Below are 18,206 nucleotides of genomic sequence, written 5' to 3' on the forward strand. Positions count from 1 at the left end.
CTGTAAGGAAGTTATGACACTGGGTTTTAAACAGGACCACAGCCCTCCACAACAGGTCCCTCTGTAAGGAAGTTATGACACTGGGTTTTAAAACTGGACCACAGCCCTCCACAACAGGTCCCTCTGTAAGGAAGTTATGACACTGGGTTTTAAAACAGGACCACAGCCCTCCACAACAGGTTGCTCTGTAAGGAAGTTATGACACTGGGTTTTAAAACTGGACCACAGCCCTCCACAACAGGTCCCTCTGTAAGGAAGTTATGACACTGGGTTTTAAAACTGGACCACAGCCCTCCACAACAGGTCCCTCTGTAAGGAAGTTATGACACTGGGTTTTAAAACAGGACCACAGCCCTCCACAACAGGTTGCTCTGTAAGGAAGTTATGACACTGGGTTTTAAAACTGGACCACAGCCCTCCACAACAGGTCCCTCTGTAAGGAAGTTATGACACTGGGTTTTAAAACTGGACCACAGCCCTCCACAACAGGTCCCTCTGTAAGGAAGTTATGACACTGGGTTTTAAAACAGGACCACAGCCCTCCACAACAGATTACTCTGTAAGGAAGTTATGACACTGGGTTTTAAAACTGGACCACAGCCCTCCACAACAGGTCCCTCTGTAAGGAAGTTATGACACTGGGTTTTAAAACTGGACCACAGCCCTCCACAACAGGTAGCTCTGTAAGGAAGTTATGACACTGGGTTTTAAAACTGGACCACAGCCCTCCACAACAGGTCCCTCTGTAAGGAAGTTATGACACTGGGTTGTAAAACAGGACCACAGCCCTCCACAACAGGTCCCTCTGTAAGGAAGTTATGACACTGGGTTTTAAAACAGGACCACAGCCCTCCACAACAGGTCCCTCTGTAAGGAAGTTATGACACTGGGTTTTAAAACAGGACCACAGCCCTCCACAACAGGTCCCTCTGTAAGGAAGTTATGACACTGGGTTTTAAAACAGGACCACAGCCCTCCACAACAGGTCCCTCTGTAAGGAAGTTATGACACTGGGTTGTAAAACAGAACCACGGCCCTCCACAACAGGTCCCTCTGTAAGGAAGTTATGACACTGGGTTGTAAAACAGGACCACAGCCCTCCACAACAGGTCCCTCTGTAAGGAAGTTATGACACTGGGTTGTAAAACAGAACCACGGCCCTCCACAACAGGTCCCTCTGTAAGGAAGTTATGACACTGGGTTGTAAAACAGGACCACGGCCCTCCACAACAGGTCCCTCTGTAAGGAAGTTATGACACTGGGTTTTAAAACAGAACCACGGCCCTCCACAACAGGTCCCTCTGTAAGGAAGTTATGACACTGGGTTTTAAAACAGGACCACAGCCCTCCACAACAGGTCCCTCTGTAAGGAAGTTATGACACTGGGTTTTAAAACAGGACCACAGCCCTCCACAACAGGTCCCTCTGTAAGGAAGTTATGACACTTGGTTTTAAAACTGGACCACAGCCCTCCACAACAGGTCCCTCTGTAAGGAAGTTATGACACTGGGTTTTAAAACTGGACCACAGCCCTCCACAACAGGTCCCTCTGTAAGGAAGTTATGACACTGGGTTTTAAAACAGGACCACAGCCCTCCACAACAGGTCCCTCTGTAAGGAAGTTATGACACTGGGTTTTAAAACAGGACCACAGCCCTCCACAACAGGTCCCGCTGTAAAGAAGTTATGACACTGGGTTTTAAAACTGGACCACAGCCCTCCACAACAGGTCCCTCTGTAAGGAAGTTATGACACTGGGTTTTAAAACAGGACCACAGCCGGCCACAACAGGTCCCTCTGTAAAGAAGTTATGACACTGGGTTCTAAAACAGGACCACGGCCCTCCACAACAGGTCCCTCTGTAAGGAAGTTATGACACTGGGTTCTAAAACAGGACCACGGCCCTCCACAACAGGTCCCTCTGTAAGGAAGTTATGACACTGGGTTCTAAAACTGGACCACAGCCCTCCACAACAGGTCCCTCTGTAAGGAAGTTATGACACTGGGTTTTAAACAGGACCACAGCCCTCCACAACAGGTCCCTCTGTAAGGAAGTTATGACACTGGGTTTTAAACAGGACCACAGCCCTCCACAACAGGTCCCTCTGTAAGGAAGTTATGACACTGGGTTTTAAAACAGGACCACAGCCCTCCACAACAGGTCCCTCTGTAAGGAAGTTATGACACTGGGTTTTAAACAGGACCACAGCCCTCCACAACAGGTCCCTCTGTAAGGAAGTTATGACACTGGGTTTTAAAACTGGACCACAGCCCTCCACAACAGGTCCCTCTGTAAGGAAGTTATGACACTGGGTTTTAAAACAGGACCACAGCCCTCCACAACAGGTCCCTCTGTAAGGAAGTTATGACACTGGGTTCTAAAACAGGACCACAGCCCTCCACAACAGGTCCCTCTGTAAGGAAGTTATGACACTGGGTTCTAAAACAGGACCACGGCCCTCCACAACAGGTCCCTCTGTAAGGAAGTTATGACACTGGGTTCTAAAACAGGACCACAGCCCTCCACAACAGGTCCCTCTGTAAGGAAGTTATGACACTGGGTTCTAAAACAGGACCACAGCCCTCCACAACAGGTCGCTCTGTAAGGAAGTTATGACACTGGGTTTTAAAACTGGACCACGGCCCTCCACAACAGGTCCCTCTGTAAGGAAGTTATGACACTGGGTTCTAAAACTGGACCACGGCCTCCACAACAGGTCCCTCTGTAAGGAAGTTATGACACTGGGTTTTAAAACTGGACCACGGCCCTCCACAACAGGTCCCTCTGTAAGGAAGTTATGACACTGGGTTCTAAAACTGGACCACGGCCTCCACAACAGGTCGCTCTGTAAGGAAGTTATGACACTGGGTTCTAAAACTGGACCACGGCCCTCCACAACAGGTCCCTCTGTAAGGAAGTTATGACACTGGGTTCTAAAACAGGACCACAGCCCTCCACAACAGGTCCCTCTGTAAGGAAGTTATGACACTTGGTTTTAAAACAGGACCACAGCCCTCCACAACAGCCCTCTCTGTTTGGAAGTTATGACACTGGGTTTTAAAACAGACCATGAACCTCCCAACAGGTCCCTCTGTAAGGAAGTTATGACACTGGGTTTTAAAACTGGACCACAGCCCTCCACAACAGGTTGCTCTGTAAGGAAGTTATGACACTGGGTTCTAAAACAGGACCACGGCCCTCCACAACAGCCCTCTCTGTTTGGAAGTTATGACACTGGGTTTTAAAACAGACCATGAACCTCACAACAGGTCCCTCTGTAAGGAAGTTATGACACTGGGTTCTAAAACTGGACCACGGCCTCCACAACAGGTCCCTCTGTAAGGAAGTTATGACACTGGGTTCTAAAACTGGACCACAGCCCTCCACAACAGGTCCCTCTGTAAGGAAGTTATGACACTGGGTTCTAAAACAGGACCACAGCCCTCCACAACAGGTCCCTCTGTAAGGAAGTTATGACACTGAGTTTTAAAACAGGACCACAGCCCTCCACAACAGCCCTCTCTGTTTGGAAGTTATGACACTGGGTTTTAAAACAGACCATGAACCTCCCAACAGGTCCCTCTGTAAGGAAGTTATGACACTGGGTTTTAAAACTGGACCACAGCCCTCCACAACAGGTTGCTCTGTAAGGAAGTTATGACACTGGGTTTTAAAACAGAACCACGGCCCTCCACAACAGGTCCCTCTGTAAGGAAGTTATGACACTGGGTTTTAAAACAGACCATGAACCTCCCAACAGGTCCCTCTGTAAGGAAGTTATGACACTGGGTTTTAAAACAGACCATGAACCTCCCAACAGGTTACTCTGTAAGGAAGTTATGACACTGGGTTTTAAAACTGGACCACAGCCCTCCACAACAGGTTACTCTGTAAGGAAGTTATGACACTGGGTTTTAAAACTGGACCACAGCCCTCCACAACAGGTTACTCTGTAAGGAAGTTATGACACTGGGTTTTAAAACTGGACCACAGCCCTCCACAACAGGTTACTCTGTAAGGAAGTTATGACACTGGGTTTTAAAACTGGACCACAGCCCTCCACAACAGGTCCCTCTGTAAGGAAGTTATGACACTGGGTTTTAAAACTGGACCACAGCCCTCCACAACAGGTCCCTCTGTAAGGAAGTTATGACACTGGGTTTTAAAACTGGACCACAGCCCTCCACAACAGGTTACTCTGTAAGGAAGTTATGACACTGGGTTGTAAAACTGGACCACAGCCCTCCACAACAGGTCCCTCTGTAAGGAAGTTATGACACTGGGTTGTAAAACAGGACCACAGCCCTCCACAACAGGTCCCTCTGTAAGGAAGTTATGACACTGGGTTTTAAAACTGGACCACGGCCCTCCACAACAGGTCCCTCTGTAAGGAAGTTATGACACTGGGTTTTAAAACAGGACCACAGCCCTCCACAACAGGTCCCTCTGTAAGGAAGTTATGACACTGGGTTGTAAAACAGGACCACAGCCCTCCACAACAGGTTACTCTGTAAGGAAGTTATGACACTGGGTTTTAAAACTGGACCACAGCCCTCCACAACAGGTCCCTCTGTAAGGAAGTTATGACACTGGGTTTTAAAACTGGACCACAGCCCTCCACAACAGGTCCCTCTGTAAGGAAGTTATGACACTGGGTTGTAAAACAGGACCACAGCCCTCCACAACAGCCCCCTCTGTAAGGAAGTTATGACACTGGGTTTTAAAACAGGACCACAGCCCTCCACAACAGGTCCCTCTGTAAGGAAGTTATGACACTGGGTTGTAAAACAGGACCACAGCCCTCCACAACAGCCCCCTCTGTAAGGAAGTTATGACACTGGGTTTTAAAACAGGACCACAGCCCTCCACAACAGGTCCCTCTGTAAGGAAGTTATGACACTGGGTTTTAAAACTGGACCACAGCCCTCCACAACAGGTCCCTCTGTATGGAAGTTATGACACTGGGTTTTAAAACAGGACCACAGCCCTCCACAACAGCCCCCTCTGTAAGGAAGTTATGACACTGGGTTTTAAAACAGGACCACAGCCCTCCACAACAGCCCCCTCTGTAAAGAAGTTATGACACTGGGTTTTAAAACAGGACCACAGCCCTCCACAACAGGTCCCTCTGTAAGGAAGTTATGACACTGGGTTTTAAAACTGGACCACAGCCCTCCCAACAGGTCCCTCTGTAAGGAAGTTATGACACTGGGTTTTAAACAGGACCACAGCCCTCCACAACAGGTCCCTCTGTAAGGAAGTTATGACACTGGGTTTTAAAACAGGACCACAGCCCTCCACAACAGGTCCCTCTGTAATTAAAGGAAGTTATGACACTGGGTTTTAAAACAGGACCACAGCCCTCCACAACAGGTCCCTCTGTAAGGAAGTTATGACACTGGGTTTTAAAACAGGACCACAGCCCTCCACAACAGGTCCCTCTGTAATTAAAGGAAGTTATGACACTGGGTTTTAAAACTGGACCACAGCCCTCCACAACAGGTCCCTCTGTAAGGAAGTTATGACACTGGGTTTTAAAACTGGACCACAGCCCTCCACAACAGGTCCCTCTGTAAGGAAGTTATGACACTGGGTTTTAAAACAGGACCACAGCCCTCCACAACAGGTCCCTCTGTAAGGAAGTTATGACACTGGGTTTTAAAACTGGACCACAGCCCTCCACAACAGGTTACTCTGTAAGGAAGTTATGACACTGGGTTTTAAAACTGGACCACAGCCCTCCACAACAGGTTACTCTGTAAGGAAGTTATGACACTGGGTTTAAAACAGGACCACAGCCCTCCACAACAGCCCCCTCTGTAAGGAAGTTATGACACTGGGTTTTAAAACTGGACCACAGCCCTCCACAACAGGTTACTCTGTAAGGAAGTTATGACACTGGGTTTTAAAACAGACCACGGCCCTCCACAACAGGTCCCTCTGTAAGGAAGTTATGACACTGGGTTTTAAAACTGGACCACAGCCCTCCACAACAGGTTACTCTGTAAGGAAGTTATGACACTGGGTTTTAAAACTGGACCACGGCCGGCCACAACAGGTCCCTCTGTAAGGAAGTTATGACACTGGGTTTTAAAACAGGACCACAGCCCTCCACAACAGGTCCCTCTGTAAGGAAGTTATGACACTGGGTTTTAAAACAGGACCACAGCCCTCCACAACAGGTTACTCTGTAAGGAAGTTATGACACTGGGTTTTAAAACTGGACCACAGCCCTCCACAACAGGTTACTCTGTAAGGAAGTTATGACACTGGGTTTTAAAACTGGACCACGGCCGGCCACAACAGGTCCCTCTGTAAGGAAGTTATGACACTGGGTTTTAAAACAGGACCACAGCCCTCCACAACAGGTCCCTCTGTAAGGAAGTTATGACACTGGGTTTTAAAACTGGACCACAGCCCTCCACAACAGGTTACTCTGTAAGGAAGTTATGACACTGGGTTTTAAAACAGACCACGGCCCTCCACAACAGGTCCCTCTGTAAGGAAGTTATGACACTGGGTTTTAAAACAGGACCACAGCCCTCCACAACAGGTCCCTCTGTAAGGAAGTTATGACACTGGGTTTTAAAACTGGACCACAGCCCTCCACAACAGGTTACTCTGTAAGGAAGTTATGACACTGGGTTTTAAAACTGGACCACAGCCCTCCACAACAGGTTACTCTGTAAGGAAGTTATGACACTGGGTTTTAAAACTGGACCACGGCCGGCCACAACAGGTCCCTCTGTAAGGAAGTTATGACACTGGGTTTTAAAACAGGACCACAGCCCTCCACAACAGGTCCCTCTGTAAGGAAGTTATGACACTGGGTTTTAAAACTGGACCACAGCCCTCCACAACAGGTTACTCTGTAAGGAAGTTATGACACTGGGTTTTAAAACAGACCACGGCCCTCCACAACAGGTCCCTCTGTAAGGAAGTTATGACACTGGGTTTTAAAACAGGACCACAGCCCTCCACAACAGGTCCCTCTGTAAGGAAGTTATGACACTGGGTTTTAAAACTGGACCACAGCCCTCCACAACAGGTCCCTCTGTAAGGAAGTTATGACACTGGGTTTTAAAACAGGACCACAGCCCTCCACAACAGGTTACTCTGTAAGGAAGTTATGACACTGGGTTTTAAAACTGGACCACAGCCCTCCACAACAGGTTACTCTGTAAGGAAGTTATGACACTGGGTTTTAAAACTGGACCACGGCCCTCCACAACAGGTCCCTCTGTAAGGAAGTTATGACACTGGGTTTTAAAACAGACCACAGCCCTCCACAACAGGTCCCTCTGTAAGGAAGTTATGACACTGGGTTTTAAAACTGGACCACAGCCCTCCACAACAGGTCCCTCTGTAAGGAAGTTATGACACTGGGTTTTAAAACTGGACCACAGCCCTCCACAACAGGTCCCTCTGTAAGGAAGTTATGACACTGGGTTTTAAAACTGGACCACAGCCCTCCACAACAGGTCCCTCTGTAAGGAAGTTATGACACTGGGTTTTAAAACTGGACCACGGCCCTCCACAACAGGTCCCTCTGTAAGGAAGTTATGACACTGGGTTTTAAAACTGGACCACGGCCCTCCACAACAGGTCCCTCTGTAAGGAAGTTATGACACTGGGTTTTAAAACTGGACCACAGCCCTCCACAACAGGTCCCTCTGTAAGGAAGTTATGACACTGGGTTTTAAAACTGGACCACAGCCCTCCACAACAGGTCCCTCTGTAAGGAAGTTATGACACTGGGTTTTAAAACTGGACCACGGCCCTCCACAACAGGTCCCTCTGTAAGGAAGTTATGACACTGGGTTTTAAAACTGGACCACAGCCCTCCACAACAGGTCCCTCTGTAAGGAAGTTATGACACTGGGTTTTAAAACAGACCACAGCCCTCCACAACAGGTTACTCTGTAAGGAAGTTATGACACTGGGTTTTAAAACTGGACCACAGCCCTCCACAACAGGTCCCTCTGTAAGGAAGTTATGACACTGGGTTTTAAAACTGGACCACAGCCCTCCACAACAGGTCCCTCTGTAAGGAAGTTATGACACTGGGTTTTAAAACTGGACCACAGCCCTCCACAACAGGTCCCTCTGTAAGGAAGTTATGACACTGGGTTTTAAAACTGGACCACGGCCCTCCACAACAGGTCCCTCTGTAAGGAAGTTATGACACTGGGTTTTAAAACTGGACCACAGCCCTCCACAACAGGTCCCTCTGTAAGGAAGTTATGACACTGGGTTTTAAAACAGACCACAGCCCTCCACAACAGGTTACTCTGTAAGGAAGTTATGACACTGGGTTTTAAAACTGGACCACAGCCCTCCACAACAGGTCCCTCTGTAAGGAAGTTATGACACTGGGTTTTAAAACAGACCACAGCCCTCCACAACAGGTCCCTCTGTAAGGAAGTTATGACACTGGGTTTTAAAACTGGACCACAGCCCTCCACAACAGGTCCCTCTGTAAGGAAGTTATGACACTGGGTTTTAAAACTGGACCACAGCCCTCCACAACAGGTCCCTCTGTAAGGAAGTTATGACACTGGGTTTTAAAACTGGACCACGGCCTCCACAACAGGTCCCTCTGTTTGGAAGTTATGACACTGGGTTTTAAAACTGGACCACAGCCCTCCACAACAGGTTACTCTGTAAGGAAGTTATGACACTGGGTTTTAAAACTGGACCACGGCCGGCCACAACAGGTCCCTCTGTAAGGAAGTTATGACACTGGGTTTTAAAACAGGACCACAGCCCTCCACAACAGGTCCCTCTGTAAGGAAGTTATGACACTGGGTTTTAAAACTGGACCACAGCCCTCCACAACAGGTTACTCTGTAAGGAAGTTATGACACTGGGTTTTAAAACTGGACCACAGCCCTCCACAACAGGTTACTCTGTAAGGAAGTTATGACACTGGGTTTTAAAACTGGACCACAGCCCTCCACAACAGGTCCCTCTGTAAGGAAGTTATGACACTGGGTTTTAAAACTGGACCACGGCCGGCCACAACAGGTCCCTCTGTAAGGAAGTTATGACACTGGGTTTTAAAACAGGACCACAGCCCTCCACAACAGGTCCCTCTGTAAGGAAGTTATGACACTGGGTTTTAAAACTGGACCACAGCCCTCCACAACAGGTTACTCTGTAAGGAAGTTATGACACTGGGTTTTAAAACAGACCACGGCCCTCCACAACAGGTCCCTCTGTAAGGAAGTTATGACACTGGGTTTTAAAACAGGACCACAGCCCTCCACAACAGGTCCCTCTGTAATTAAAGGAAGTTATGACACTGGGTTTTAAAACTGGACCACAGCCCTCCACAACAGGTTACTCTGTAAGGAAGTTATGACACTGGGTTTTAAAACTGGACCACAGCCCTCCACAACAGGTCCCTCTGTAAGGAAGTTATGACACTGGGTTTTAAAACTGGACCACAGCCCTCCACAACAGGTTACTCTGTAAGGAAGTTATGACACTGGGTTCTAAAACAGGACCACAGCCCTCCACAACAGGTCCCTCTGTAAGGAAGTTATGACACTGGGTTCTAAAACTGGACCACAGCCCTCCACAACAGGTCCCTCTGTAAGGAAGTTATGACACTGGGTTTTAAAACAGGACCACGGCCCTCCACAACAGGTCCCTCTGTAAGGAAGTTATGACACTGGGTTTTAAAACAGGACCACGGCCCTCCACAACAGGTCCCTCTGTAAGGAAGTTATGACACTGGACACTTTTGATGAGCAAAGGTTGCCCTGATTTTAAGGTATTAAATCTACTGTAATGAGCTTTTTTTACTTTTTTTTTTTTTTGTGCACTATTATTTCAGATTATGCATCTGGATGGAATAGAGAAGTGTGTCGAATTGGAATCAATAAACCTTGCAAATACGAACATAATCATGGAATCGCTGATATTCGTGTCTAAGCTATCGGCATTGACATCACTTAACATCGCCAACACCGAGAATATAAATGGGGATGAGGCTCTTTATAACATACAAAGTAAGTGGTTGGATTGAAAGAATGCACATTAAAAATTCTTTTACTGATTAAATGTTATAAAATCTGGTATGCTCCTCCTAATGACTTGTTCATAAAACATGGATATGGTTTGTCCCTGATTTTCGCGGACCTACAATAATGGCTTCCCATTTTTTTTTTGTGAGTATTGATCCTCTTGTGTGCTTCAAATTTGAAGTCAGGAGAGCCTTCAAAAATCCTTCTTTAAAGCCAGTTTTGCTTCTGTGGCAAGGTGTTTCACCCCCTCTACCCCCCCTCCCCCTCTAACCCCTAATTTTGACCTCAGGCACCTCCAAAACCCATCGCCAAATGGTTTCAGCCATTCACCTGCCAAGTCAATGACATCCCTGTAAAAACAAAGTTTATAATTCACATCTCTGAATAACTTAAAAGCAGCTTTAAAGCGACTCATTCACCGATTTTATTATGGTTTAAAGTTGTTGTTTTTAAATCTCTATCAAAATTGAGTTAATGTACATATTCTTATGAACCAACCAACAATTGATTGATACTCGTTTGAACAGAATTTTATATTTCCAAGCCTGAAATTATTTCATTTTAGTACCTTTTTTAACACATTTCGGCCAAATGGAGCATTTTCTATAATAGGTTTGAATAATTATCAACAATAAAGCTTTCATGTTTTGGTTCGCATTTTACATTTTTTTCTTCAAAAATTCAATGTTTGACTACATAAAACATGAACTAGTCCCTTTAAGGCGACTATGAATTATTAGCTAGATTTTCATTCCGACCCGCCTGCTCTCTTTTCTGATGACCCTAAAATCTTATTGACTCAAATTTAAATGTTGAACTGGGGTCTGTATTTGCCTAACTGCCCTGTAATGTTCAGGAATGGCGTTTATTCATACCTAAGGTGTTGATATATAACATTCACATCTAAAAAAGGGGAATCGTTACGATCATGTTCATGGTTGGTCTAGAAGCACATGTATATGGTCCCTTATTCAATAAGAAAGAGCATGAACACATATTCAACTCTGAAACAGTCATCTAAGAAAAATAAAAAATAAAATGTCATCCCCGCCCCATGTAAAAGAAAAAATTGGATGAAAATCTAGCAATTAATTCATATACCCGGTTACAGGCCTAATGTGATTTCATGTTATAGTGATTTGGTACTATATGTGACTGTTATGGCTATACATGAAAGACAGTCAAAACAACCATTACACGAATAGAACAGTATGTTTTTTTGCTAATTGAAATAAGCGACTTAAGCCTGTTAAGCTTAAGAAGTTTCTAAAAAATTGGGGCAGGAGGGTTTCAGGATCTCCATTTCTGTTAAGGTACAATAATTAGGCTCTTGTTTAGACCATTGTTATTGCAGGATTACGTCTAAATACATTGGTGTTACCATCGAGACATACCACGACAAATGCTGGCATGCAGTATCTCATCCAGTCTCCATTGGTTGCCTTGGATCTAACAAACTATATTTTTATCGGGAATGAAGGAATGGAACAAATTTCTAAGATAAAAACGTAAGTTTTTTTTCTATGTCATAATATTATGATATATAAATGGTTTAAAATATTAGTAATTATCAGTTTTGAGTTCTAGTTGAAGAGCAACTGACATGACACCTAATCGGATTAACACCGCCCGGAATAATTACCAACTGCGTTTAACAAGAGAATGCATTGAATCCAAAATGTTTGTGTTTGTCCAGGGTATATGACTCTTAAAACTCCTCAATGGTTTAACAGTTATGAATATTAATATTCATAGCGAGTAGTTCTAGGGCTTTTTCTGTCTAATTTGGGAAATAGTCCTTAGATAAATTGGAAATTTTGTGATGTAAAGTTTCCAGATTGGGGAAGAAATTTCATGCCTTTTTTATCAATTTAGGACAAAGTACTTGCAGAAATTGAGTTTTTTCACATGTTATACCAGTTATTGACAATATTGGGAATAAAAATACTCAACAAAATTTTGGGCAACTTTTCTCTGAGTAATGTAAGAATCATGAATGTCACCCAGAAGTGCTGATAAATGCATTTATAATGAATGGTAAATGAACAATTGTTCCGAATGAATTTCCATTTGTTCCCAGGCTTAAACCCAGGCTAAGGGGCAAGGTGTAAGTCTAGAAACCAGGCTTTTGGTGACAGTAATTACTTCTCAAGATTTTATTCTTGAAATTTGGAATAGATATACATATTAGCATTGGGAATGGGTCAGATATTCTGATCTGTGAAATTGGCAGAAAAAAGGCCTGAGTTCATTGTCATTCCATTATTTCTCAGACACTGAATCTTAAAATTTAAAGGGACTATCTACTAGTCAGACACTACTAAATTTCTTGTGCCGGATGGTTCTGCATTATATCCATTGAAAATTATCAGTGCTTGAAATAAACTTTAAAATTCGCTATGTCAAACTCAATTATCACCATGTTATGGTTTTGTAAAAAAAAGAAGCTTTTTTACGGTTTAGTTATACCATGGTTTATAGATCCGTGGTTATACACTTTTGTATGTCAGTTACATCAGTTATTTCCCCAGGTACCAACAACTTTAAACATAGCAAGTTTTGACTGTATATCATGTTAGTCAACATAAACTCAAGGCAAAACCATTTTGAACATTGAACTCATTCTTTTTGACATGTTGTGGATTTTATCTGACTCCTTAAATTGGTGCCTCTGAGGGATTTTTGTCCTATACTCAAACGTCTATTTCAGCTTAAAGAAACTGTTGTTAAGCAACACGAAGGTAGCGGATGATGGCATGCGTTTCCTGAAAGATCTTAAAAGTCTGGAAGTCCTACATCTTGACCGGTGTACAATAACCGACAAGGGTGCTAGCATCATTGGAGGTGGGTCTGTCTGTCTGTCAGAGTATAAATATGAGAGAGATATTGCCATGTTGTTATTTGAAAGGCAGTCCCCAATTTCTCATACAATAACAAGACCCTTATGATGGGGACATAGCACACTATCTTTGTTATGGTATGAATCGTTTAATGTACTCCTATTAAAGAGTATGAGAGTTTAAATTAAAGGAAATTATTGTAAAGATATTTTCTTTTGTGAAATCAAGCATGTATAGGTTATTTGTTTTAATGGAATTACATACCTGAACATGTTACATTTAAAGGGGTTAGACACCAGATGGTCCCAAAATCAGCAAATACATTATTTCCACAAAACAAGCCTAGAATTGTCAATACGAGCTAGCGTGAGGCCAACCATACATCATTTTACATGATTAAAAGAATATTTTGTCACTCTCAGCTGAGTTTACCCATTGAAAAAAATAACTCATAATGGTTTCCGAGTTTATAGTGTGTATATTTCGCACGTGAAAGTTTGTGATTAGTACAGATACATATACCAATGCTTTTTTTCAAATTAACTGGGATTTACGTGGTAGATGAAACCAGTTAATTTACAAATGGAAAAATACTCAAAAACTGCCCAAGAAACATGTGACGCAAGCAATGCGATCAGTAAATAAGATTCAATGTGATGTATACAACGATATCAATTTTATGTTTGACAAATTTCTTTTTTTCTTGGGGTTGAATCATCTGGTGTTAAGTCCCTTTAAGATATTTTGGGAATTGTGGCCTGATGTTTCTGCATATTTTTAATCTTGATAGATATATATATATTGTGCTTTTTTGTACGAGTTGGATGGAAAATAGAGCGACAGTTTGAGTGAAATGGTAAGCTACTGGACTGTTAACCCAGGGTCACTTGGAGTTGGTAGGGAAGTATAGTGGCAGATCCATAGTGGAGTGGTAAGCCACTGGACTGTTAACCCAGGGTCACTTGGAGTTGGTAGGGAAGTATAGTGGCAGATCCATAGTGGAGTGGTAAGCCACTGGACTGTTAACCCAAGGTCACTTGGAGTTGGTAGGGAAGTATAGTGGCAGATCCATAATCGAGTGGTAAGCCACTGGACTGTTAACCCAGGGTCACTTGGAGTTGGTAGGGAAGTATAGTGGCAGATCCATAGTGGAGTGGTAAGCCACTGGACTGTCAACCCAGGGTCACTTGGAGTTGGGTAAGGAAGTATAGTGGCAGATCCATAATCGAGTGGTAAGCCACTGGACTGTCAACCCAGGGTCACTTGGAGTTGGTAGGGAAGTATAGTGGCAGATCCATAATCGAGTGGTAAGCCACTGGACTGTCAACCTAGGGTCAATTGGAGTTGGGTAGGGAAGTATAGTGGCAGATCCATAATCGAGCGGTACGCCACTGGACTGTCAACGCAGGGTCACTTGGAGTTGGTAGGGAAGTATAGTGGCAGATCCATAGTGGAGTGGTAAGCCACTGGACTGTTAACCCAGGGTCACTTGGAGTTGGTAGGGGAGTATAGTGGCAGATCCATAGTGGAGTGGTAAGCCACTGGACTGTTTACCATGGGTCACTGCTTAACAGGGGCCCTGTAAGACAGTGCTATACACTTATGCTTGTTACTGTCTATATTCAAATAATTGATTTGTTTGTTTGTTTAAGTATGATAAATTGCCCATTTTGCACCTAACTAATATTATGATTTATTTTTTATTTACAGCTTTACCTAATTTGATAGACCTTAGTTTGGCAAGCACAGGGTATGTAATACTGAAATTATCTTAGAATTATTGTTTATACACTTAAAAAAAAAATGTAACTTTCAAGGGGATTACCGTGAAAGTATAAGCTTTAGGGATGTGATTTGACCCCATAAGTGATGGCTCCAGGGACACAAAAATAAATAATGATAGATACAAAATTTCACTGGTTGCATTTGGTTGTCACTTTATGTGTTGTTAGAATTGACATTCTAGTTTGTTCAGTTTTGAAGTTAGGAGAGCCCTGAAAAGGATTTCTTTAAAGCCAGGTTTGGTTCTACAGCCAATAGAACTCTTAATTGCCAAAAGCACTACTCCCCCTCCCCCCCCCCCCCCCCCCCCGGCCAAAATCCTCCCCCTATGGCCAAAAGTGCCCCCCTTCCCCATGGCCAAAAGCGGCCCCTAGTGGCCAAAAAATGCTCCCCTTATGGCCAGAAGTGGCCCTTCCAATGGCCATAGCGCCCTGACTCCCCACCCCCACCCCAAATGGCCAAATAAAGCCCCCATTGACCATAAGCGGTTCCCAAATTGCCAAAAGTAACCCCCACCATGGCTAAAAAAGCTCCCCCCATTGGCCAAAAGCGGCCCCCAACCCCTCGCCATAATGGTTTCAGCCCTTCAGCTGGGGGGTCAGTCATCAGTTTATTGAAAAGACTATGTTGTTAACTTTAGCGTATTGTGATTTACATGTAAAGTGTCGAAAATTTACATTCATTAATGTTGAAACAAGTTATCCTGGATGACAAACATGAGACTTACTATACTCAAATATACTATTATAACTTTCCCTAAACCAAACATTTTACAATTTTAAATGTTCTCTGATTTCAGCATAACATCACGGTTCCTGCTAGCGGGTCATTGTAACAAGTGCTCCAACCTGACCAAACTCAACCTGAGTAGGACAACAATCACACGTAAAGGTATTCTGTTACAGTCATGTACATAAATTAAGGATAATGACCTATTTTGAAATATTTGAAGGCCAAGCAAACTTGTAATAATATTTTCGGTAAAACGTTTCTTTTCTTTTTTTCCTTTGCATAAAACCCTTACAAATGATACCAAAAGAAATAAAAATTTAAAGTCACTGTTCCATGCAATACAATTTATGTTACCTCTGATTTTCCAGGTGTGTTACAGCTGAGTCTGCCCTTCCTGCAAATGCTGAACCTGGATGGCACAAAGGTGACCCCTGACCTGTGTGTTTCCATGGTAACCAGATGCCCCAAGCTGACCCAGATACTCACCCGTAACCTTCAACCGTTTACCCGTGATGATGAGGTAGAAGAGGCAGATATGGAGGTCTGCAACTGACCATTGACGTTTGTTGTCATGGTGACAGTGGTGCTCATGTGATGTTGTTATAGAAACGCACAAGTTATCAGATGTACTACATGGTGTAATAGATGTATCATCTAGATGTTGACAACTCAATTTTGAACTGTGTTGTCATGGTGATGGTGTTGTTTGAGTTATGTTGCCATGGAAACACACAGACTATTTCAGAAATACATATGTATGCGATGTTGAGCTGAGGTGAGGCTAAAGTGACACCCTTGCATGTATGTATCATAACATATAATCTATAAAAACCCTTATCTTCATAGTACATGATAAGCTGTAACCAATATTGACCTTTGTACATATCATTCATTGACCTTTGATGATGCAGAATCCTTATTTTTCATGGTATAATATGAAATAAGGCACTGCCTTGGACAGGCTCTAGGAATGTTATCAACTACAGAAAATGCTAATGCCGTACAATTTTCCTACATGTAGGTAAACAAGTGTAAAAGGCAAAATTGATTTTATAAGACATACCACGACTATGACTATGACCAATTAGATCAATTAGGTGCATCACAAGTAAGGTAAAGGCAATGCAAACTAAAGTGAATATTTTGATGGTTGAAAAAAATTCATATTAACAAACACAATAAATATACTAATTATCACAATACTGAATATCATACAAGCATGATAAAGTACAAAATTATGATTCCTACTTTAAGCATAACATGGTAACTAAAACAGATTGAGTTTACATAAAATTGATTAACACAGACTCTACAGTTGTCTGACAATCAAACTGTACTTTACTATTTAAAGATTTTTAAGCTTCTGCAAATAACCTGGAAAATGGTTTGACCCGCTCAGCAGTTTGAAATGAATATAAATCCCCTGTAGTGAAACGTTGTTAACGCCCTTCAATCATTGAATATTACAATTTATGCAAAAAGTATGAACATATTTAATTATTTAAAGTATGAGACTTTAATCTGTTATATAAACATTATACATCTTTAACATTTAAAAAAGTTGCTTACTAAGGTATCAGCTGTACAAAATAAGCTGGTCATTTGTTTGTCTGTGTTCATAAATGCTTTATGCTTTAGCATTCTGCCCTCAACTTCTGCCAAAGTGAAGTGTTATTAGCCTGAAAATGCTTTTTCCCTGCATCATTTATTAATTTAAATGGTAAATGAATGCACGTTGAAATGATTGTTCCTTTAAAAATGAGAAAATCTTCCAAAATTGAGTCCTTGGAAGTACACAAATCTCCACTATTTTGGAGAAAACTTCCAAAAGTGAAGGTTTTGAAGTTCAGAATATCAAAATCTGGTGTAAATGTTACTTTATGGCCATATTTTTAATAAGTCTTGAAACAAAAGTTTTTCTTTAAATAGCATTTCATGAAGATCGCAAGTTATAGTTACAAATTATTTAATGTCTAAAGTATCTGGTTGGACGATAGTGGAAAATTCTGAGATGCACAAACTTCCAACTTTCAAAGGAAAACTTCCAACATTGCTGTCATGGAGGTTCAAAATTCCAGTTTCAAATTCTTAATGGAAGTCCTGTGGTATTTGTATTAGTCTATGTAAATAAATTTATACTTAATATTGATATTTGGAATGTACATGATATTTAATACGAAGTGAACGTTTAAACAAACATGCTGTACCATTATGTATCTGTAAATATCTGAAGTGAATTTTTCATCAAAAATATTTTGCTTGACTCTAAATTAAATGCTTGTTGTTAATGATAAATTATTAGTTATCAAAAAATAAAATTCACCTGCGTACTTTTCATAATTCTGTTGTTTAATTTGATAATAGGTAACTTGTTCGCTGTTATTGAGAATAACTATCACAGTACTGGTAAGTGAATATTAAATATCACAAAGAAATGGTTAATTTACACGAACTATGCTTCTGTTTTTATACTCCAATTGGTTCCATTGACAATAAATATACAGAATTAAAGATTTGTTTGTGAAACTGTTTATCCCTTTTTCAGATTTTTTTTCTGCCATTTTTGGGGCCATAGTTTGGCCTCATTTCCCCTCTAAACATATTTTTTCCCCTATCCAGGTAAAAAAAATCCCCCCAAAAAATGAAAAGAATAAAATAAAAAATTACGAGGAGAATTATGACCTCCTATCATTTAGCAAATGTATTAATATAGTGCCATTCGTGGATAGGTTTGTTGAATAGATAAGGTTTAAAAAGAAGTTTAATATTTATATGAATCCTGTGAGTATTATTCCTCTTTTGCCCAAATGACACTATTAT

The 18,206-nt window shown here is 42.4% G+C and overlaps 1 protein-coding gene across 1 annotated transcript in view; it reads left to right on the top strand.

The window, feature by feature from the left end:
* The window catches only part of LOC128234963 (uncharacterized), a 37,688-nt gene extending 19,801 nt beyond the window's left edge, over positions 1-17,887 (top strand). The window contains exons 17-22 of the mRNA XM_052949612.1: positions 9,843-10,017; positions 11,387-11,540; positions 12,743-12,876; positions 14,583-14,622; positions 15,454-15,545; positions 15,755-17,887. Of these exons, the coding sequence (XP_052805572.1) occupies positions 9,843-10,017; positions 11,387-11,540; positions 12,743-12,876; positions 14,583-14,622; positions 15,454-15,545; positions 15,755-15,939 (780 nt within the window). The 3' untranslated portion in view covers positions 15,940-17,887. The remainder of the gene's footprint in view (positions 1-9,842; positions 10,018-11,386; positions 11,541-12,742; positions 12,877-14,582; positions 14,623-15,453; positions 15,546-15,754) is intronic.
* The last annotated feature ends 319 nt before the right edge of the window (positions 17,888-18,206 follow it).

The sequence above is a fragment of the Mya arenaria genome, chromosome 1 (genome assembly GCF_026914265.1).
Source record: "Mya arenaria isolate MELC-2E11 chromosome 1, ASM2691426v1".
Classification (NCBI taxonomy): domain Eukaryota; kingdom Metazoa; phylum Mollusca; class Bivalvia; order Myida; family Myidae; genus Mya; species Mya arenaria.